The sequence below is a fragment of the Daucus carota genome, chromosome 4, assembly GCF_001625215.2.
Source record: "Daucus carota subsp. sativus chromosome 4, DH1 v3.0, whole genome shotgun sequence".
Classification (NCBI taxonomy): domain Eukaryota; kingdom Viridiplantae; phylum Streptophyta; class Magnoliopsida; order Apiales; family Apiaceae; genus Daucus; species Daucus carota.
This window is the reverse complement of record NC_030384.2, coordinates 40,138,030-40,161,863: the sequence shown is the minus strand read 5'-3', so window position 1 is coordinate 40,161,863 and position 23,834 is coordinate 40,138,030. Positions and strand designations below refer to the sequence as shown.

General features: G+C 34.9%; 2 protein-coding genes across 2 annotated transcripts; both read left to right on the top strand.

The window, feature by feature from the left end:
* The first annotated feature begins 574 nt into the window (after window positions 1-574).
* Window positions 575-10,236, top strand: LOC108218826 (oxysterol-binding protein-related protein 1C). Its single transcript, XM_017391948.2, has 10 exons — window positions 575-1,342; window positions 1,849-2,205; window positions 4,438-4,537; window positions 5,388-5,830; window positions 7,213-7,368; window positions 7,696-7,863; window positions 7,931-8,071; window positions 8,218-8,445; window positions 8,669-8,782; window positions 9,686-10,236. Exons 1-10 carry the CDS (start codon window positions 875-877, stop codon window positions 9,851-9,853), a joined length of 2,343 nt encoding a protein of 780 aa, XP_017247437.1. The 5' UTR covers window positions 575-874; the 3' UTR covers window positions 9,854-10,236.
* Window positions 10,237-18,126: 7,890 nt separating this feature from the next.
* Window positions 18,127-22,452, top strand: LOC108218835 (phosphatidylinositol 4-phosphate 5-kinase 1). The gene is made up of 8 exons (XM_064091454.1): window positions 18,127-19,485; window positions 19,599-19,763; window positions 19,889-20,054; window positions 20,239-20,349; window positions 20,458-20,651; window positions 20,747-20,877; window positions 20,963-21,056; window positions 21,640-22,452. Exons 1-8 carry the CDS (start codon window positions 18,368-18,370, stop codon window positions 21,920-21,922), a joined length of 2,262 nt encoding a protein of 753 aa, XP_063947524.1. The 5' UTR covers window positions 18,127-18,367; the 3' UTR covers window positions 21,923-22,452.
* The last annotated feature ends 1,382 nt before the right edge of the window (window positions 22,453-23,834 follow it).

Sequence of the window (23,834 nt, the reverse complement as noted above, 5' to 3'; positions counted from 1 at the left end):
CGGCCTCATCTTCATTTTTTTACTTTAAGCAAAAAATACTTATTTTAAACCCACCCAAACGGCCTCATCATGGGGGTGTTTGGGAGGGCTTAAAAGCCAGGCTTCTGGGTTTATAAGTTAGAAACACTTATTCGTACTGTTTGTATAAAAAACCAAGAAGCACTTATAAAAAGCTAAGAATGCCAACTTTTGTTCCAGGACTTCTACTTATTTCTCAAACATTTTAACCACTTATAAGTCTTAATTTGTTTTTAACTTCTACTCCACTTATTTACTTTAAGTGATAAGTACTTATTTTAAATTTACCCAAACGACCCCTATGTTTTTTTATTCTCTCGTCGTAATAGTGAACTATTGAAAATGAACGGTGTTTTTTTGGGAAAAAGTATTTAACATACAAATATAAATTTCATCAAAATATCATTTCATGCATATTAATTAAACTGAAATAATTTATAAAAACATGATAAATTCGAAAATTCCAGAATCATATGAAAATCATAATCATATGAAAATCATTTGAGAATTGAGTCGCTCAAATCTTTTAAAAAAGAATCGAATAGATACAAAGCGGACTCGTATATAAACTTTGTTGTATTCCAACACATTTCTTACTCCACTTCTCTCATCTCCTCTGTCACCGGGATTTCAATCTCCGACGCCTCCTATATTCTCTCTCTAAACCTATACATACACTTACGTCGACGTATACACATCCATATCTAAAACTAATCCCTAACCGATTTTCTACCTGTATTCTCACCAATTTAATCATCTCTCTCATCTCTCTCCCTCTCTCTCTCTCTCTCACATAATGAAATCTGATCATCGCCGACACGCAATCCAATGATCACCGCCACGTCATCTCCCGATTATGCATAATCCGTTCTGTTGTGGATCGTCGTTTCGCAATCAAATAACTTTCGCGGCGATTACAACCACGGCGGCGATGCCGGCGTCGTCGAATTCGGGTAGATCCGACCCGATCAGGAACTCGAGCAACCAAGTACACAGCCACATCAACACCAATTCGGATTCGAATAATCATATAGATGCGAAAATCAATGATATTTTCGTGGGGAACGGGATATGTGGAGTGCTGCACAAGTGGGTGAATTATGGCAAAGGATGGAGGCCGAGATGGTTTGTGCTGCAAGACGGTGTCGTTTCTTATTATAAGATTCATGGACCCGATAAGATTGTGATTGATTCTGAGAGTGTCAAGGGATTTAAAATTATCGGAGAGGATTCGCACAAGAGGATTCCCAAAAGTAGAAGTGTTGTTAATGCTGTTGGCAGTAGTAGGCATACTAATACTCCTGTTGGTGAAGTTCATCTCAAGGTTTGATTTATTTATTTTTTCCTGAAAGATGAGTATGATTCATGTTTTGTATGTAGATTGTTTTTTTGTTGAATGTGTTGTGACAAAATACAAGTTTTGTGGTCTTATTTTGCATGATTGAGTATATGTATGGTTTAGCTTTCGAGTCCGGACTCCGGGTTTCTGTGTTCAAAAAAAATTCATATACCTACATTTTAATTATTAGTTATATGTTGACAGCGGTCTCATAAGTGGCTGTGTTTAGACACTAATGTGTGTTTGCTTGTGTGTTGTGATGTTTGTGAGTTCCAGTGGAGGTGTTTGTTGTATATATATAGCCTGAGTTTTTTGAATTGAATTACTGGTTTTCTTTTCATGACAGTTTTATCTGCTACAAGATTAGAGGGGTGATGAATTTTTATGTCGATGTCTTCTATGTTGTATAGAAGGATATTCGTATGAATACTTTCTGCGTAACTATTGCATTTGAGGTGTTGTGCATTTGTCATTTATTTCGTATGTTACAGGTTTCTTCAATTCGAGAAAGCAGGTCAGATGATAAAAGGTTTTCTATTTTTACGGGAACGAAGAGGCTGCACATGAGAGCAGAAACACAAGAGGATCGCCAGCAATGGCTTGAAGCATTGCATGCTGTGAAAGGCATGTTCCCTCGAATGTCCAATGGCGACTTAATGGCTCCCATAGATAATATTGCTGTTTCAACAGAGAAGTTACGGCAGCGTCTGTTGGAAGAGTGTGTAAGTGAGGCAGCTATCCAGGATAGTGAACAAATAATGAGGAATGAGTTTGCATCCCTGCAGAATCAACTTATTCTTGTGCGGCAGCAGCATTGGCTATTGATCGACACACTGCGACATTTAGAGGTACACATAATGACTACTAAAACAATTATGCTGTTCAATATCATAATTTCTCTTCAGTATCTCCTGGACAGAATGGTTTGTAACCTACTGTTCAGTCATCCCTTGATAATTTGTTCTGCAGCAGCATTGTGTGAATAGCAAATATCTAATATCTTAATTGTTGGGTTTTACCTAATAAGTGTTCCATAAGCTTATGAAGTAGACTTTTAGATCATTGTATGATTATTAAACCTATTTGTATAGACCTTTGTATGGTTAGCTTTTAAATTTCATAAGTACCTGACTACCGTGTATACTTTATTAAAATTATATTTTCATTGTTCTTATAAAAGTTATCTGTGAAATTTTGTTGACCTTGTACTAGTAGATGTTCTTTCTTTAACCAAAAAACAACTATTAGGCTTTCTTAAAATGTTGTTTGACATACAAAACAAATTGCAGCAAATATGAGATCCCTAAGTAAGACCTAATGTTCTAAGTTCTGAGGAGAAGTAAAATAAGTTCTATTTTTTAGTGAAGTGGAAACTTATTTTGCCAAAAAGAAATGGTTAATCGAAAAGTACCAAGTAAAATAAAAGCTTGTGTTAGATTGAAGAGAAACTACAATGCTCTAGGTTCGCTGCTTAATGTCCTTTGTGATAGGTTTCTGTGTGATTTCCTACTACTATGTATGTGATCCTTGATTTTAATACACACACACACACACACACATTCTTTTTAATCCTCATTATTGTAATTCATTATAACAATTTTCGGATTATGTACGTTAAAAACTCAGCAAACAGACTGCATGCGGATGCTTTCATAGTTGTGTACATGTGGATGCATAGTTGTGTACATGCGGATGCATAGTTGGGCCGACTTCTCTCTCTGTGTAATAACTAATAATATGTAAAGCTTACATATTTTTTCAAATTAAAATCTATACATAATAAATAAGTTTGAAACAGTGTACAACCACACTAGCATTGTTTATGTCCTTTATTGTTTAATTCTAGCACAATGTAATCTTATGTTAATCCTGTAAGTAGTTGAATATTTTTTTCTTGAAATCTATACGTGGAGTATTAGAATTAACAACAGGATATTACCTCGTGAGTAGGTAAAACTTGACAGTAAATTCTGTATGTAACATTGGTCCATTCTGTTCTTGATGGGATTTGATCCTCCCGCTCTTTTTATTGGATGGGGACAGTGTTGTCAATAGCTCATATGTAGTAGCTTATTATAAATTATAAATATATGAGAAAATAATGAACATGGAAGATGTGGATGGTTGGAGTTAGTACTACATTGCAAATTTGCGGTAACAGTTAGATTTTTAGTGGAGTAAGAAATAGTGTCTGAAGTTAAAAATAACAGTAAAGTACATCTTTGTGTTTGTTATAAGAGATGGAATTTCTTGTGCGGCAGTGAAAATTGCTGAGAAGTACCTAGGCAACATAATATAGTCGTATTAGTATTAGAAATGAGCACTTGATTGTCACATAATTTAAGCCCTGAAGAGATATTGTCATTAGTTGATGCAATTCATTTGATAACCAAAGTAATGCGGTAATGCTGTATTGATTCATTATACAAGGATTTTTTGCAATCCTCCAGACTGTAGGATACTTCAGTGTGGGTGCACATGTGAAATTTCTCAAGAGATAAGTTAATAATATATTTTGTAAGCTAACACTGCAGCTGGCATTATCTATTCATTGAATAGGGGAACTAAGTTACTGGTGGTTTCTAGTTTGAAATTGAAATGCCTTTGCCATGGTGCTAAATAATTTAGTGAATAAGTTAATATTCTCTTAAAATAACAGAGAGCATTCTGCATATAGTTTTATAAGTTATTGCTTGAACTATTTCTGGCTGGACAAATATGTGTAGCGGACTTCAGTTACCTCCTTTTGTGCTCTGCCCCTCTTCTGCTTCTGTTTAAGTAGTTCCTCAGCTTGCATCTTACCAGTTGTCACACTCGGAGTTCTTACATTATGGAAGTTGTTATAAGTTTACTTCTGTTTTCTCTTTGTAGTTTATAAGCAAGTAACTTCTTATACTAAAAAAGAAGTTTTTATATTATATGTGTTTCATCTGCAAACTTGTTCCCTGGCATTTACCCCACTCTCCGTAACCTCTAGATCAAATACAATGAATTGTTTCTTTGACTACTTTTACTCTAATAAGTTTTTATATTCAGGAATTGCTATAAAGCTCATCATTTGAATCTGTTGTGTTTTATAGACTGAGAAGGTTGATCTGGAAAACACAGTAGTTGATGAGAGTCAAAGGCAATTGAAAGAGGTTGGGCAGTCCTCTAGATCGACACTTGGGAAATACAGTGGTAAGATTGCATATCAAGAAACAAACTTCAGCAAAGTTTCATTTTTATGAATTTCTAAAGCCAGTATAATTGTACAGGGCCAGGATGTCACCTAAATATATAACATTTTGTCCAATCAAATAACGTCTCTGTGATGGATATCGAGGGTGTACAACTTTTTTCTTATCATTTGGTGCCACAAATAACTTTTCAAGCAATAGAGATGATGACATGGTGTGATGGTGACAGACATCAAGATCATCTTATAATAACTATTTTTAAAAAATTACCACATAGTGTGCAACCCTATTTTGAATTTGTTCTAGGCAGCAGAGAATATACTTCTATTTTTGTGATGTCATAAGCATCAAGTGTCCTAGAATTTTTTCGATTATTACTTTCCATTAACAGTCAGTTGCTTGTAGACAGAATTAGTCTATATATGATTATAAGGATTTAGGAACTGTTTAATTCTTTAATGGATTGTGTTATTTTTAAATAAAAACTTTCTTGAATTATTTTATAGTTGGATATACTCCACAATATTCTATATTATAGCCCTTTAATAGATCATAAAGTTCTAATTAGTTTTGGCCAAAGAGACCTGTGTAGTATGTACAGCTGTAGGGCCTGTGAGTTAAAGGATTAATGTTTAATAATGATATAGTTTGCGACTGATACTTATTTCGTTAATAGAAAATTTTTATGAATGCAAATAATGGTTCAGTAATATATGCATGGTGTATAACTTCGATCATAATAGGAACAGTTGGAAAATAAAATTTGTAATGTAATTTCTTTATTTGGTTACATACAAGATGCAGCATGTTTTTTGTCTGCACATGTTTTCTTGAACCCTTTTTTTAAACAGAGGCAAGTGCAAGTGGATCTGAAGATGATAATGAAAGAGTAGACACTGTGGAGGAAGAGACAGATGAGGAGGATAATGCCTTCTTCGACACTCGAGATTTTCTATCATCAAATTCATTTAGAAGCAGTGGGTCGGATTATCGAACATCATCTTTTTCATCAGATGAAGAAATTAGTTCAGAGTTGGGGGACGGAGTTGACCCTTCAATTAGGTCTGTTGGTGCTACCTTTCCAAAAGTTAAACGTCGTAAGAAATTGCCTGATCCAGTTGAAAAAGAAAAGAGCGTAAGTCTGTGGTCGATGATTAAAGACAATATTGGAAAAGATCTCACCAAAGTTTGTCTTCCAGTGTACTTTAACGAACCACTGTCTTCTCTGCAAAAGTGCTATGAAGATCTTGAGTATTCATATCTTCTTGATCGAGCGTATGAATGGGGCAAAAGGGTATGTATTCTTTACGAGCTTTGTTGTTGTTCACTCAACTCTTTCCAAACACATCATATATTGCTGAGAATATTTCTGATAATCTACTAATTTATCGGATTTGCTCCAATGGTTAAAAGAGTGGAAGCCAATGCATTTAAATGGCTTCTAAGCAATCAAGCCTGCTTATGATTCTCTTGATCATTTTTATTTTTAAAAATGGTTCTTAACTCTCCTTGGAGCATCTCCAGTGGGGTGCCAACCTTGGTGCCAATATCTCTAAATCATTATAGGTGCTAATATTTTATCCTCTCCGTCTTTAATAATACTTTTGGCACCTTTCTTACCAAAATTTGTTCTAATCGTTGGCACTAAAAGTTGCTTATATGTTCAAACAAGTATGATTACAAAGAGATATAAAGGTACATCATCATACATGTCTTTAGTGTTGATGCATCCATTATACAGTATTCGCTATATATTTTGAATATCTAGAGACCTGTAGCAAAATTCAACATCATCTATTACAATAAGTAATTAATCTTTTTATAACAACTTGAAAAATACTAATAAAATACTATATTAAGCTATAGACAACTCCATTGGAGTACATTGTACAACACTTTACAGGTTCAGCAAATTTTAGCTGATTATTATTTTAGAAAACACCATTGGAGATGTTCTAACGATGATAATTATCTTACTTTTTCAATTATTGCGGTGTCTATTATTTCTCCTAGTCTAATCTAATAATTGTTGCAAAAGTTTGGGTAGTTTTTACGAAAAAATGTAATGAGCAGCTTCTGAGTTTTTCTACTGCAGCAAGTACCAAGTCATCACAGGCATGATTTTATCCTTTAAGACAATCTAAGAACATATTCAACAACCAGAACAGCATTCAGTATTTGAGTATTTGTCTGTGTTAGTGAGCCCGGATATGAAAGCAGACATGATCAAGGACATAAATCTTAAAAGCAAGTGGGTATTGTTGATAAGTAATCATTCTAACAATGTAACAAATTGGTCAAATTTACTTGTTTTTTAACCTGTTACTATAAGTTTTTCACTCCGTGATTGCCTTCAGCTCGTCTCATTGGTGCATGATATAATTAAAATAAAGTTTTGGTGTTTTATTGTTCCTGTTGCTTTTATGATTATTATTTGATGCATCTGGGCAGCTAACTATTGTTTCCCTGTTATTATTATGTTGGACAAATGTAATCTGCATAAAAATCCATATTCCATTTTGTTATAAGCTTGAGTTAACATTTCTTATTAAATTTTAATGAAGTATAGAAATTTACTTTTATTGAATTTTAGTGAAGTATATAATTCGACTTGGGTCTATAGGTTTTAAACGAATTCTCCTTTCTGGATATTCATTCTTGTTGTTTCCCTGTCAGGGTAATAGCCTTATGAGGATCTTGAATGTAGCAGCATTTGCAGTTTCTGGTTATGCTTCTACCGAGGGAAGGAATTGCAAACCATTTAATCCACTACTGGGGGAGACATATGAGGCTGACTTTCCTGATAAAGGTTTACGTTTTTTCTCTGAGAAGGTTAGACATTACAGCTTTAATTGTTGTGGAGTTTACTTTGCGTGTCCTAGTTTATTTGATAGGAGTTAAACCACATTCTTTGGTACGTCCAAGGGATGATTGAGGAGCTAATAGCTATCGTTATGTGTTAGAATTACATGATTTGAAGGATAGTACTATAAATGAATTAAAACAAGGAGATATAAGTAGGCACTTCTTATTGCTGTTCTTTCTATGATTCGTTTGATTCTGGGGAAACAGAGAGATAGAGAGAATAATTCTGACTTGCTCTTTCATACTAAATTATATATTTAAAGCTATGTATTGACTATATAATTGGTCACATAGGTTAGTCACCATCCCATGATTGTAGCATGTCACTGTGAGGGTACAGGCTGGAAATTTTGGGGAGATAGCAATTTGAAAAGCAAATTTTGGGGTCGCTCAATTCAGCTCGATCCTGTTGGCATATTGACACTGGAATTTGATGATGGTGAAGTTCTTCAGTGGAGTAAGGTACTAGTCAAATGGTTCATATGTTCTGTTTTTTATGTTCTTGTACTGACAAACTACATCTTGTCAGGTCACAACATCTATATACAATCTTATATTGGGGAAGCTGTATGTTGATCACTATGGCACAATGCGGATACAGGGAAGTAGTAACTATTCATGCAAGCTTAAATTTAAGGAACAGTCGATTATAGAACGGAATCCTCATCAGGTCCCTCCCTCCCTTTGCTTCTATTACCTTTGCTTCTTTTTCTTTTTCTTTTTGTATATTGCTACCTGTTTGATCCACAGATATAGGCATTTGTGATGTTTAAAGTTTAAACATACATAGTAAAATGGGAATTGATTGTTTTGCAGGTGCAAGGCATTGTGCAAGATAAGAATGGAAAGACGGTTGCTACTTTGTTTGGGAAGTGGGATGAGAGCATGCATTATGTAGATGGAGACTTCTCTGGTAAAGGAAAGGGATTTGATCAATCAGAAGCTCATCTGCTTTGGAAGCGGAGCAAACCTCCTAAGTTCCCTACTAGATATAACTTGTCACGCTTTGCTATCACACTAAATGAGATCACCCCTGGATTGAGGGTAAATATATGTTCACACTGTTTCAACTTTCAAGTGATGCTTAGGTTCCTAATTCGAATTTATAGCTTTGTAATGTAGAAGGTGTACATCCCAAATAGGGAGATTACATACCCAAAGGGATGCTTGCAAAGCATGTTCTTCCAATGTGCACAAGCATATTCTAAATCTCTGAGAAAATCTGCAGATACTTTTTCATGCATCACTAACCTTTTTTTAACCTCAGGCCCAGTTGCCACCAACAGATTCAAGGCTAAGACCTGATCAGAGATGCTTGGAAAATGGGGAATTTGAAATGGCAAATTCTGAAAAGCTGAGACTGGAGCAGCGGCAACGGCAGGTAAAATTAAATTGACATATTTTAGAGTTTACATAGTTTTCAAGTGCATGCCAAATTTCATATTTACTTGACCTCTCATTGTCAATGGTTTATCATATTGAGAGGGGATTTTAGTATTACATTATCACATTGCTTTAGTATTTCTCTGTTATGTAATGTTTAATCAATAATGTTGATCATTGATTGTCGAAATTACTCAGATGTCATATTCACAACAATTTTGCTCTACTTTGTAACTACTTCAAGTCAATGGAAGATTCCTATAATCGTATTACTGATTCACTTGTAAATCTTTTTAAATGAATTTGAAGATGAGCTATATGAAGAAAGATTAAAGTTGAGGCAAACCGAAAAATATAAGTGCCATGTTGGTTAACTTGTAAAGAAACTACGGTTCATGAGTGTTCTTGCAATTGTTGTGTATTGAGTTGCAGCGTCTCAAGTTGAGTTCAAAACGCAGCAAGGAGTTGACTTCAGGGTCATGTGTTGCCTGCTTTGATGGTTTAAACAGCTTTAATACTATCTATTTGAAAATATATATCTTGCTGCGACCATGTGATTGTATGGTGTAAAAAACCAATGTCTTCATTAGTAAATCAGACGTGATGTTCTATGGCTTGATGCCATGGTTTAAACAGCTTACTATCCATGTGAAAAAAAATTATTTTGCTGTGACCTTGTGATTGTATAGTGTAAAAATTACTGCATTGTATTGTAAATTAGGCTCCCAAAACAAGTTATGTATATCATGTTCCAAGTCACATCGGCCTTTTTGATTATCCTGTTTGCAGTTTGCACCTCATCCTGCCAACTCTGGTTTTTTTTTTTTTTTTGCTTTCATTTTTAATGTGAATCACTTGCTAAGTATCCCTACTGATATAAGATTGTTTCTTTGGAATTTAGGCACGTAAAATGCAGGAGAGGGGTTGGATGCCACAATGGTTTGCCAAGGGTAAAGGAAGCGATACTTACCAGTATATTGGTGGGTACTGGGAAGCTAGAAAGCAAGGCAACTGGGAATCATGTCCAGATATTTTTGGTCAAATGTCTTCTGATCAGATGGTAGACTAAGTATGCCAAAATCACCGGAACATAATCCTTTTTGTACCTCCCGTAGAAGTACAGATATCCGACTGTCAAATTTAATGTGAGCCGTACCGAGTACATATTACGGCTGCTAATTTTGACGTGAGACGTGGTCACATTCCCCATTACATATGGAAATGAAGGTATTAGCAGGTATCATATGAAAAAAATAATTTTATCTGGTTCCCTTTTGGTGTCCAAAGTGTTCTGGTTAAACAAGCGACCTAAATGGTAGCAGGCCGTGTTAATTGTTGTGAATTTACTGCAGTTAAGATAATTGCATATATAAAGGAATTCTTCAGTTGAATTTATTGTAATATTAACATTCTTTTAGTTGGCTTTCATAATGAAATATTCTTTCGCTGGAATCTTGTAAAAATAATGGAAGCTGCACGGGGCTTGTTTAAAATCACTTGTAGTATCATGCAGTACAAGTGTATCTTCATTGAGGACTTGTGAAAATATTGTCTGCAAGCTGACCATACAATGGTATAAATGCAGATGAGCAGTGCATATATATTGTTGAACCTGTAAATCAGTTTGACTGAATTGAACGCCTCTATAATTCAAAGTAAATTTGAAATGTTTTCTAAAGTTAAAGTGAAAGAAAGTTTCGTGAGTTGTCTTTTTAAGACTATGTCCAAAACAGAAAGAATAAGTACGATGGTTCACAGTGAACATAAATATTTGAACGGCAGAGCGAGTCCGATAAGGAAATTTGAAGTGACTCGTAGAGGAAACGATTACAGATGGGAGTTAACAATACATATCTGTTCTGGGTTTTGGGGGCTCAAGGCACTTCTGAATCACTGACTCGTATTTTTAAATAGTATATCTGCGTGCATTATGTGTGTGTATATATGTGTTTGAGGACTTGATTAGAAGATGACGCTAATAAGATTTGATGTCCTGAGCAGTGCGGCTCTGCCGAGATCTTTTAACTCATTCGCTTAAGCCTACGGAGCTAAGCTATGCTATGTTATGGGTTGGATTCACTTGTGTACTTCTGCTCCAGCTTTTTGATAGACTTGTCCCGAAACTTAACTGTACATTTCACAACTTATCTTTTGGGATCTTACATGTACCCAAACACGTCTAAAACACGGGACCCCATTTTTTTTCTGGCTTGAATTCTTGTGCTAACCACGTCTAATGATTCTCAGGTTGACTATATAGAATATTGTCACTAATGATTGGACAGGGAAAAATGTTAGTCGTGAAATTAAATTAACCGGTTGAAATTATTTAGTTTTAGTTTTCCAGTAGTTGTTGGCCTGTACGTCAATGTTACTTATTGTTGAGGCGTAGCAATGACTTTGGATGTTAGATGTCGCGGACTTCGAAATATTTAATAGTGGTACTAGATTCAGCTTTGAAGCTCATTGGTGTGCATTTAATTAAACAAAATCACATAAATTTCGTGTCTGTCTGTCTGCTCTATCTGTAATTCTGCTGTAACGGGCGGATACACCATTGATATGTTTGTGATGGCAGTAAATTCTTTATTGGTCATCAATTAATTACCCTGGTGAGAGTGTGGTCTGTTCTTCGTGGATCCATATCAAGTTGGCCGGTGACATGCACTGAATTATTCATTTCTATTTTACTTATGTTCTTATTTCCGACCACTTTTTCAGAAAAAGTTCACACATGATATTTTACGAGGTTGGAGCAGGAGCGGGTCTAGAATTCGAACTATAAAGGAGTACCAAAGAAATTTTCGGAAAACACCTATATAATTTTGAATTTTACAGAGGTATTTCTATAGTTTTGCAAAATTTCGAATGGTGAAATTTATTAAGAAAAAAAATTAGCAGAGACACGTGTCCCCCGTGCCTCAACCTAGATCCCTGGCTCGGAGGAGTAAGCTAGCAACGTGTGGAGCGAGGACCTAGAAGTTGGTGTCTCTATCGAGTAGATAAAAAATTCTTTACAATGTCAAATACGTTGTTCTAACAAAACTACCTCTTAAACTACAATTAGTAAAAGTGTGTCCTAGTAAACTTTGTGCGTATGGAAAAAAGATAAAATTCAACTAAATATTTCGATTTAAAGTATGTGGTTAAGAAAATACTTGCACGAAAACAATATATAGCTGAGTGGTTCTTAACCTCCCACGTGGCAACCCCAGCTCACATATTTTATTTTCTTCAACTTTTCCTCGTTCATAGTCTCCTATATCTGATTAATTAATAAACGGGATTAATTCTTAATTGCCGTTTTCCTGGTTGATTAGTTCACATGTGACGTGGCAAATATAGGTGGACAGCACACGTGGAAGGTGGTCTGAGTCTGAACCGAGTGAGAGGAGACATGCGTCCCACTATTCTAATTCTTCGATAGATGTGGGGCTAACTCGGACAGCTAAACCCGAGTTGATTGGGTCCACAACGTGCTAACTCGGTCCCTGTGGACCCCGCACTAAAGCGACTGTTTGTATGTACCTTTATACTCTATTTCCGACTCTCTCTATTGCTTATCCAAATATCTCGTATTCTTTCTTATACTTTTATATATTTTAACGTTCATTTCAACAAGGTGGTATCCACGTATAATATTCTTATACGCTAGTATATTTCATTGCATCATGGTCAATATCTTAGTTTGTTAATTTGTTTATTGCGATATCTTGATTTATAAAAAAGATAAATGTTTCAAAGTTTAATACTCCTTCGTTTTTTATGTGTCCATTTTTAAGAATAAAATTTGTTTAATTTAATTGTTTATCATAATTTTCAGTGTGAAATTATATTTTCAAAGTCAATTATACTTAACATATATATTATTTATATATCTAAAATCAAACTCGTTCCACATATTACGGTCATCGAATGCGATTAATTTATTAATATTTACTTTTCTTAAATTATTATAACCGAATGAGATTATATTTCTATTCATCTAAACAATAGACTAAAAAAGATACTCCCTCCGTCTCAATTTATAGGTCCATTTTGGAATAAACACGCATATTAAGAAAAAAGTTGGTTAGATAGAATCTTTTCTCATGTATCATTAATTAGTGCATTGATAAGTGAGAATATGGTTGAGTTTCAAAAAATCACAATAAATATAGTGATTTAATGCATTGAGAAATGAGAATGATGTTGAGTTTCAAAAAAATCACAATTAATATGTAGATAAATTTGTATTGAAAGAAGAGAGGGACAAGTATTTTGGGACAAATTTTTTTTCCAAAGTGGACCTATAAATTGAGACGGAGGGAGTACAACCAGGTTGAGACAAACATGGAAGTTTTTAAGCCTTGGTTTTTGCGACAAGAATGATAATTTCAAGATGCATACACCTTTGTATCTTGAAATTAAGGATTAATTTCTCTCTTTTTTTCGCAACTTTCCAGCTGCTTTAACCAGCCTGGAACTGTTAAGAGTATCTCTAACCATGAAGATCCTTTAGCTAAAATTTTAGTTGTCATATCAAAATTAAAAATTAAAGTAATAACTTCAAAAATTCACACTTCAATCATCTCCGCCTGTTATCTATGATCATAACCAACCTCCTATGAATGACTATATTTGTCGATCCGCTACAGGTTCATAAGAAAATCTGTAGAAAGATTACATATCACTTATTACAATATTAAAGTGATATATTCTATTTATAACAATCCAAAATATTAGTATCATACTATTTTTAAATTATAATCAACCAATATAACCAATACAATTGAAACAAAATGTCTTACAGTTTCAGCAAATCTTACATAATATCTTACGTGTCCAATTTAATCACTATTACAGCCAACATCGTTGGAGATGCTGTTGATAATCTTTTCGGTCCTAACGGGCATATTGATACCATAGATGAACATTCATTTATCCTGCTTAATCCCTCTTCATATTTTTTTCGGATATATATAATATAGAATTACGGAAAGAAAAACTTAAGAAAGCAAATAAAACTCTCATGAAATATATTTCAAAATTTTATTTTATAATTTTATTTTAAATTTAAATTAATAAACACCAACAAAACTACCAAACTTATAAAAGGTAACAATATAACAAGGATCTTTATAGTGGGTGGATATAAACGTTGAGCAGACTCAAACAATTGCTTTTTACATGGACAAGTTATTTTGATCTAATAGAGATTTTTGTATATACAAAAAATTATTATTATTAATGAAATTAAAACCAACGAAAATCGATTTTCCTGACTAAAAGGTGATGGTTAGTATATATCATTAAGACACAAGAAAATCTGATAAAATGATATTAAAAATTAAGATCACTTTCTAATCGAATTATTTAGAAATACAATGTCATAAATTTGAATTTTTACTCTAATATTGGAGTTGCGTTAGATGAACTCGTAGAGAGTCTATTGAACTGCGAAACAGGTGGTTGGAGCTCGTAAGTTTGTTTTATAATTTGTATTTATATCAGCATCATGGTTTGCATTGTGGACATAGATTAGCTGACAGATAAGAATATGAATCGAAAATGTAGACCTGTAAATATATAAATATTTGTATGCGTTGTGAGGGAAAATGATTTTTTAAGGCAGACCCAGGAGAGACAGGGACAGTGGAGCAGGGGATTGGACAAATCCTATCGATACATTCAAAATCCTCGTAACGCCACGCCAATTATATATTTCTGTGAATATAATGATTTAATAAATTCCATTCAGAGGATGGGGTTCATCTTCATCCTTCTCGTGGTTGACATCAAATAGGCGGCCAAAAAGCATCATAATACTGGTTTTCTTCTGTATTTAGTTTATTTGTTATTGAGTATTATTCCAATGTTTTTAATTATGTTCTCATTTAATTCTCAGTTTAAGACGTTAGACGATGAGTTGACAAGATATATACAGCAAATTAGTAATGATTAATATGAATTCTTTTGGTGTCAATAATAAGAATTATACCATTCTAAACAGTAATGTTCGATTATTCATGTTCAGTTTTGCAGAGACACTGGGCATGAAATCCTAAAGACAAGTTCTGATAGAGGGAATATTAAATGAATTCTTAACCTTCTTGGGAGCCGTGTCAATAATTTATGTTTTCTAAAATTTAAGTAAAATTAGCCCGACAATATATTTTTCTTCATACTCTTATTTACCATATGAGAGAACGGAGGACTATGATAAGAGCAAGTCCAATAAATTACTCAAAATAAGCTATTAAACACATATTTAGGTAATGTATAACAAACGACGCACTCCAATTCTATTACCTAAATTACTAGTTCACCAGCACATACTCAAATCCCCTGGTCATTATCTATTTTTAAATAACTCCTAACAATTGCCTATTTAATGTAGTATCTGTGAATAAAAAATTTATATTCCTCTTTCTTTCTAGGGCTGTCAAAAAAATCCGAAAGATCTGATATCCTTCCGAAAAATCCGTTACCGTATCTGGAAAAAAACGAATATAATCCGTATCCGGAATAAAACGGATATTATCTGTATTCGAATCCGGGGTTTGCGGATACGGATATATATATAGGCGTATCCGTATCCGAAATTATTACTATATGTATATAATAATACTTATATAAATTTATTATTTACTTATATATATTTTATTTTATCCTATAAATTTTGAAAAAGAATTAATATTTCAAATAAAAAAGAAACATTAAGTATCTTGCAAATGGAGAAAATGGAACTATCTTCATCAAGCTTTTCTTTTTAAAATTGTTGCAGATAGTGTTGTTTTGTGATTTTAAGTTGTTAAAATTAATATTTTATTCGAAATATTTGGCCTGAATGCCCAAACTAATGTTAAAGTATGTTATTAATTTCTGACTGGGTATACATTTGCTGTTGAACGGTTCAAAATATATTTTTTTAATTAATCTCAGAATATATATTTGATTTTTTGTGATGTTTGAAAAAGCGGATACGGATATTATCCGTATCTGGATAATATCCGGCCGAATACGGATACAGATCTTTTTATTCTAAAATTTGCGTATCCGTATCCGGATCCGGATCCGATTTTGAGTAGGCGGATACGGATACAGATATGGGCAAATCCGTATTCGTTTTATCCGTTTGACACCCCTACTTCTTTCTTTGTCTTTTCCTTATCTTTCTCTCAAATTTATAATTAAAATAATAATAAGGGAACAGATATATAGATTGTTATTGGAGTTGTTACTAAAAGTAAATTACATAAATCACTAAGACTCAGCAGAATATGAATTGCTATTATTAATAGGTAATGAGATAAGTAACCTATTGGACCTGCTCTAAAGAGCTATAATATAATACTTCTTCCGTCTTTTAATACTTTTCATGTGTGTCTTTATCACGCTTGCCAACACATAGTTTTGATCGTTAATATTTTTAATTTTGTATTGAGACTAAATATGAAAACTTCACCGTATTACAATACTTGTAAATATGAATCCAACAAAATCATTTATGATCATATTTAGTTTTATAGATTAGACGTAAATTAATAATGGAAAATGCTAAGTACCCCAAATTTTGTTCCCAAAATTTTTTCCCAACTCTATGTGGCAAGTTGTAATTGGTTATACTCATACTAATAAATAATGGGTTCCCCTGTATGCACGTAAACCACCCAACCAAATTCCGCCATGTGTTTGCCACGTCATTTGGGAAAATAATTTGGGGACAAATTTTGGGGTCCCTAACATTGCTCATTAATAATTTACATAGAGTAGCAGATACATATAGTAGTTTCTATATGGAGACAAAATCATAGTGGTTGTTTAAATATGCTTACAATTTGTGTGTAGAGTTTCTGTTTGCTATTATTGTGTCCCCGTATTACCATAAGAAACGGACAAAAATAAAACATAGATCAGGTACTCCAATTACACCAGGTAAATCCAAGTTTTGCATGCAGCCATACCCATACGGTATGATTCAATAAAAACATGTTACTGTATGATTTAATTCGTGCGGTTCAAATTAATATCTGTAGATGAAACCAGTTTAACCATAACAAAAAGGTGAATTTCCTCTAGATCACAATTCTTTTTTACAATCAATGTATCAGAATTTGGGCGCATAGCTTCTCTAAGTAATCCCATGTTCTCATTCGGTTAGCTTTTATCCAAAATTTTAAAAGCCAAAGCAAATGTACATGTAATTTGTAATTGTAAAATGATAGTAGTACTCTGCTACAGGTGAACATTAGAATCCACTTCATCAACAATATGGGGCACACCTTTATGACTCATGATGCACCACCATTTCCAAAGACTTAATTCACTTGCCAGGTAATTTTACATGAGAAGGGAGAAAAAAAACACTCCAACATATTTGCATTATTGTTGGTTACTAACTCCAGAACTCATGGTTAAGCACTATTCTGATGAATCTAGAAAATCATAATTTGGTAGAAGAAGATTAGCCGAACAACATATTATTCCTCATTTGACTATATTTTCTAATATTGTTGTGCTAATATTAAACTCGATTCTTTAAGTGATTAAGGTGACTCGATCATTTTAATTATACGCTTGAGCTGTACGTTTCGTTTATAAAATTAGCACTTTTACAATCATATTTCAAAATGATAATCTCAATTAGAATAACTTATGATAATACATGATTAGAAACTACTTCAATTATTTCCGGGTTAGCCGATTTTGAAATATGTTTTCACCTTCCAAAAACGTGTGCAAGCGACCTCCATCTACAAAATAATAAGTGAGATTCGTAGATTATAATACAAAGTAAATTCAATTTGGTAGTGTTTGTAATAATTTTTCTCATTTCAATGATTAAATTAATAATATTATATTCAGTTCCTTTATATATCCTTTGTACACCTGTTTTTTGGTTAGGTGAAATTCGAAATTTCAACTGATTAAATCAAAAAATATATTATTGGTTTTCAACTTACCATGATTTTTCACTAATTTGTAAATACTTTAATTTATTTTCACATTTTAATTGAGCATTACATTTACAGCGTCACCAAATCCATCAAAGAGGAAAGACAAAAGCAAACACTAGTTCAACTCGGTCCTAGAATATTCGGCCGGTTCACATAGACCGTATCAATTCTAAAAGCGAGGATGGCAAATTTGTAATAAACCGCAAACAGTAGCACTACAGCTCAAATAACATTTCTACCCCTTCGACTCCCTAGGTGATCCCGTCACGTCACGAGAGATATTCCAGTTAGAAAGCTGATTCGACGTAATTTTAAACAAATACCAAGGGCAGATTCGTCCAAGCAATATACTATGATGCCGGCTCCTCATTAAACCCCAAATTCCATAAACGAACAAATATTTACTCTCTCTCATACCCTCTCTTTTTCGTTAACACTCTCTCTCTCAGTTTCTTGCTTTATTCACCTCATCTCAAATCTTCATTTCTCTCTAAACCTATACACACAACCTCAGTGTATCTATATACTACGAAATTCAGGACAGCTTTTCTGCAGAGAGAGGCAGTTGAGCAGCTCGACGGAATGCCGGTTGATTTTCCGGCGAGATTCTAGAGAGAAAGCTAGTAACAAGCACTATTTCAGTCATGTCGGAGCCAACAACAGTAATTCTAGAGAGAGAAACCGACAAGTTAAAGCCGTTGATTGTGAGTAAGAGTCGATCTCAGGCGACGACGCGGCGCGTGACGCCGACGTTTTCGACCGGAATTGTGACAACTTCGTCGGAGAAGAGGTTGCCGAACGGAGATCTATTTATAGGAAGATTCTCGGGAAACGTGCCACACGGATCGGGAAAGTATCTGTGGAAAGACGGGTGTATGTACGAAGGCGAGTGGAAGAGAGGGAAAGCGAGTGGGAAAGGGAAGTTCTCGTGGCCTTCCGGCGCGACTTTCGAGGGGGAGTTCAAGTCGGGTCGGATGGACGGGTTCGGTACTTTTATCGGATCCGACGGGGATACTTATCGTGGTGAGTGGGTGAATGACAGGAAGCATGGTTATGGTACCAAAGGCTATCGAAATGGCGATTATTACGAGGGGATGTGGAGGAAGAATTTACAAGACGGAAAGGGGAAGTATGTGTGGAGGAATGGGAATGAGTATGTGGGGGAATGGAAGAATGGTTTGATTAATGGAAGAGGTGTTTTGATTTGGAGGAATGGGAATAGGTACGACGGCAATTGGGAGAATGGTGTTCCGAAAGGGAGCGGCGTGTTTACGTGGCCGGATGGTGGTTGTTATGTTGGGAGCTGGAATAAGGAGAGTGAGAATAGGATGTTGAACGGGACGTTTTATCCGGGAGGTGGGAATGGGGGTTGTAACTGGAAGGAGGATATGTTGAAGTTCAATAGTAAGCTTGTTGCGCCTTTGATGTTAGGCGACAAGGGGAGTGATATGAGAAAGAGGTCTTCGGTGGAAGGGAGAGGGAGTGTGGAAGGGGGGAGAGGGAGTATGGAAGGCGGGAGGGTTTTTCCGAGGATTTGTATTTGGGAATCGGATGGCGAGGCTGGGGATATTACTTGTGATATTATCGATAATGTGGAGGCGACTATGTTGTATAGAGATGGTAATATGTTGCCGAGGGATGATGTGGGGAAGTTCAGGAGAAATCCCTGTTGTTTTAATAGAGAGGTGAAGAAGCCTGGACAGATGATTACTAAAGGGCATAAGCACTATGATTTGATGTTGAATCTTCAATTGGGCATTAGGTAAATTGTTTTTGGTCTGTTTTGTGGTTGATCTGTTCGTTTTTGTATCTATTGATGTTAGATATTGTTTATGTATTGTATTCTGTCTTATTCGCGCATACTGGTTTCTGCAGACATTCAGTTGGGAAACATTCATCTATAGTTAGGGATCTTAAGCCTAGTGATTTTGACCCTAAGGAGAAATTCTGGACTAGGTTTCCTTCAGAAGGCTCAAAGATAACACCTCCTCATCCGTCAGCTGAGTTTCGCTGGAAAGATTACTGTCCTGTGGTATTTAGGTAATTCCTTCTTTGAAAATACCCTCATCTGCTGATGCTGTTGAATTTAACTCCATGTTTTTTTTTCGATTTTTGTAATATATATTTACTTTGTTGCTATTTGTGTTTGTATTTGGGGTGTACAGACATCTAAGAGAGTTGTTTCAAGTTGATCCAGCTGATTATATGCTTGCTATATGCGGAAATGATGCACTGAGGGAACTTTCGTCTCCCGGAAAGAGTGGAAGTTTCTTTTATTTGACACAGGATGATAGATTTATGATCAAAACTGTGAAGAAATCGGAAGTCAAGGTTTGTAAACTTACATCTTTGACTTGTCTATGTTGATTTTGGAATAGTTGTCATATCAAGATGATGACAAGATATTGTATAGGAATGATTTTCCATGTTGCTGTTGCATTCTTCACCGACCTTTCTAAATTTAGTACATGTTGCCAAAAAAAATAAATTAAAGTTTGGTGTATTGTACTATCAGGTGCTAATTAAGATGCTTCCAAGCTATTACAAACATATTTGTCGCTATGAAAATTCACTCGTCACAAAGTTTTTTGGCGTCCACTGTGTCAAACCAGTCGGCGGAGTCAAGGTATGTGATAAATGTCAAATATCCCGAATATTAGGTTCTGGTTCCTTTCAATAAAAGAGGATATGGTTTACTTCTATTTCTGAACACTTATTCTTTAACTGATTATAGACGAGATTTGTTGTCATGGGAAATTTGTTCTGCTCGGAGTATCGTATTCACAGACGATTTGACCTAAAAGGATCATCTCATGGACGAACAACAGATAAACCAGAAGATGAAATTGATGAGACTACCACCCTAAAGGACCTTGACCTAAATTATGTGTTTCGCCTCCAGCAGAATTGGTACCAAGATATGATTAAGTAAGTCAACGAATATATGTCTGAAATGTAATGCCGCTTCTCTGTTTTCCTAAAATCCGGTTGGAGCTGATTGTTTTTTCATCTTTTTCCATCAGACAAATTGATCGAGATTGCGAGTTTTTAGAAGCGGAGAGAATCATGGACTATAGCCTATTGGTTGGTCTTCATTTTCGTGATGACAATACTGGAGAAAAAATGGGGTTGTCTCCATTTTTGTTACGAACAGGTAGTTAGTACTCTCTTGGTTCATGATAAATTGCTTAATTTACTGGAAATGGAACGTTACCTTATGGACCTGTTTGCCTTCTCAGGAAAGAAAGATTCTCTTCAGAATGAAAAGTTTATGCGTGGGTGTCGGTTCTTAGAGGCAGAGCTACAAGAAATGGATCGTGTTTTAGCTGGGCGGTATGTCCTTGTTTAAAATCTCTCTGGATTGTTTCAATCACTTTTGCTGAATCTAAGGGTTAATAAGTTTATATATACATTGTCCATCTCACACTATGGACACTCCATAAAAAGTTCCAATTTAGAACTGCATTATAGTTCAGTATTTAAATCAGCTCTTAGGGATTATCCCTCAAATGAATTTATTTTGGTGGTTGAATAATTTAAAGAATCTGCAGTTGGCAGTATGTTGATATATTTCAGAAGGCAACAGTTGTTGTAGGGCATGTCTAGAGTATGGTCGTTTCATTGATATCAATTATGAGAACAGGATAGGTTTGGATACTTTTATGTACGTTGTCATTAGTTGTATACTTCCACTGAATTGTTTTATAAATCAGATAACATCATCTTACAAGGGGCACTGGTAAGCGATAAGTTGCCATTTGAGTAGAAAAACATTGAGGTTTCAATTATGTTAAATTTGTGGTCATTATTATACAATAAAACCATTTGATTTTATTTAGTGTTGGGAAATTTGATTTGATTTGTCAACTTTGTTATCATATATACTGAATATGACTTGGATACTGTGATTTTATAGGAAACCACTGATCAGATTGGGAGCTAATATGCCTGCTAGGGCAGAACGAGTGGCTCGAAGAAGTGATTTTGATCAGTGTAATCCTGGTAGCAGTGAAACGGACGAAGTGGTTCTGTACTTTGGGATTATTGACATCTTACAGGATTATGATATAAGCAAGAAGCTAGAACATGCGTACAAATCATTGCAAGCTGACCCAACCTCCATATCAGCTGTGGATCCAAAGCTATATTCCAAGAGGTTTAGAGATTTTGTGGGGAGAATCTTTGTTGAAGATGGGTGATTTGGCGAACATAAAATTCCAGTCTGCAGATGTCAAGATTTATGTTTTGAATCTAGAGTATCCGTGCATCTAGAATATCCGGTTCGGCAAAGTGGGAAGCTTACAACTCGTAGCGGCTAGCACCATCAGAAAACTATACAATTTTGGTTGTGGAGCAAAAGATTATAAAGCACTGATATAGTGCTTCGGCCTTGGGATCGAACCCGATATTCTACTACTAGGACTGCTACTCAGTGGCTGAATTTTGTGAATAGCCAATGGGGGTTGGAAAAGGGGGAGCTGGTGCCATGTACATTCAAAGGGGCAAGGGAAAATTTAGTTATGAGTATTTTTTTGTGCATCCTTTTAGTTTCTTAAATTATATTGATAACCATGGAATGCCAAGGTTTTGGAAAGGATAGGAGTGGTGTTGGGAATTGAGTATATGATTCCCTGAAAAAAGATTCAACAAAGAGTGAGTTGGAAATAAGAAAGTGTACAGCTTATAGAAAAGAACAAAATTATGAAGAGTATGAAATTTTGTTGGGTTATCTTTTAGAAGTAATTCAATTTATGTATGTATGTACGTATGAATCCCTGTGTGTGTACATTGAGATGGATGCGTTTGTGTATGTTGATTGTTGAGTAGAGAGGAATTGAGGGGTCATATGCTTTATCTTTATGGTGTTGTGAAAGAAGAGCATTTGGGGCAGAGGACCAGCTTGAGCCAACATGAAAAGCAGAGAAAGCAAGGAGAAAGATGCGCTGGGGTTTCTTGTTTTTGCTCTCTTTGTTTACACACTCTTCACTCACTTTTACAGTACCCTTTCAATGGTTTACTATACACAATCTGTTTTTGAATCAATTATGTGCTTACCTCTTTTTTGTTTAACGGAGAGAATCATTCAGTGGTCACCGATGGTCCCAGAAGCATTGTTAAACAATGGCAAGGCCATAAGATTGGAGAGTATAATAGCTGTTTTGTAGAGATGGATACATAGGGAATCGTGAAGGAGACTGGTACTACTGTGGAGGTCAAAGTCCATTGATAGGGGTGTAGGGTAGGGCCGAAGTTTATTGTAATGTAAATGTACAGCAAGCCAAGGGTGGGGTGGGGTGGGGATGCTGGTGGGGGTTTCTACTTTGACCTTTGTTTCTCTTTTTAGGACTTTCTTTGTGTCCGGTAGCTAACCCTTCTAAAACACGAGTTATTGTTTCTCTCATCTTAGTTCTTTTTACTCCCTAGTTCATTCACTCGCCCAACAGCTTTTCCGGCCATTTAGTTGGTTCAAATGGAAACCATTGTAAGAGCCTAGGAGGGAAAAGTTGCCTACGTTTTGACCCAAGGATTATTTCTCAAGTGATAGCGTCTTCGTCTTTATCGGAATCTCACAAAAATTATTATTGCTTTAGTTAAAGGATTATTTCTTAAGTGATGTCATCTTCACCCTTCACGAGTTCCTAACATTATTATTATTATTATTATTATTATTATTATTATTATTATTATTATTATTATTATTATTATTATTATTATTATTATTATTATTATTATTATTATTGTGTTGTTATTAAGATTAGGAATTGCAAATTGATAAATCTAGCCATCGAATACAAATCTGCCGATCAAAACCATGCAAGTACATTGAGCTTGAAGTTGTGGACTTCGGCATTTGGCAATGTGACTAGTATAAAGTATAAACCTAATGTTGTCGTTGACAGTAATGAAATATACATAATGTCAGTGTGATAATTACAAGAATTTTTATTCAAATTTTATAGGGATTGGAAGGCACGTTCGATTATTATAATAAGAATCACAATCAGATTTGTTGAGATCTTGATCTTCACAACCCGTATAGATTATCATGTGGGGGGTGAAACATTGACAGGCTGAACTGATCTTCTCCACTTGACAGTATATAGTATTATT

What these genes read in the sequence shown, in the direction of transcription:
- LOC108218826 (XM_017391948.2), top strand. Translation starts at nt 875, where the DNA reads ATGCATAATCCGTTCTGTTGTGGATCGTCGTTTCGCAATCAAATAACT. An exon ending in CGTATGAATGGGGCAAAAGG is followed by an intron (nt 5,831 to 7,212) that starts GTATGTATTCTT and finishes TTTCCCTGTCAG; the next exon opens with GGTAATAGCCTTATGAGGAT. An exon ending in TAGAACGGAATCCTCATCAG is followed by an intron (nt 8,072 to 8,217) that starts GTCCCTCCCTCC and finishes ATTGTTTTGCAG; the next exon opens with GTGCAAGGCATTGTGCAAGA.
- LOC108218835 (XM_064091454.1), top strand. Translation starts at nt 18,368, where the DNA reads ATGTCGGAGCCAACAACAGTAATTCTAGAGAGAGAAACCGACAAGTTA. An exon ending in TGAAGAAATCGGAAGTCAAG is followed by an intron (nt 20,055 to 20,238) that starts GTTTGTAAACTT and finishes TTGTACTATCAG; the next exon opens with GTGCTAATTAAGATGCTTCC. An exon ending in AACCAGTCGGCGGAGTCAAG is followed by an intron (nt 20,350 to 20,457) that starts GTATGTGATAAA and finishes AACTGATTATAG; the next exon opens with ACGAGATTTGTTGTCATGGG.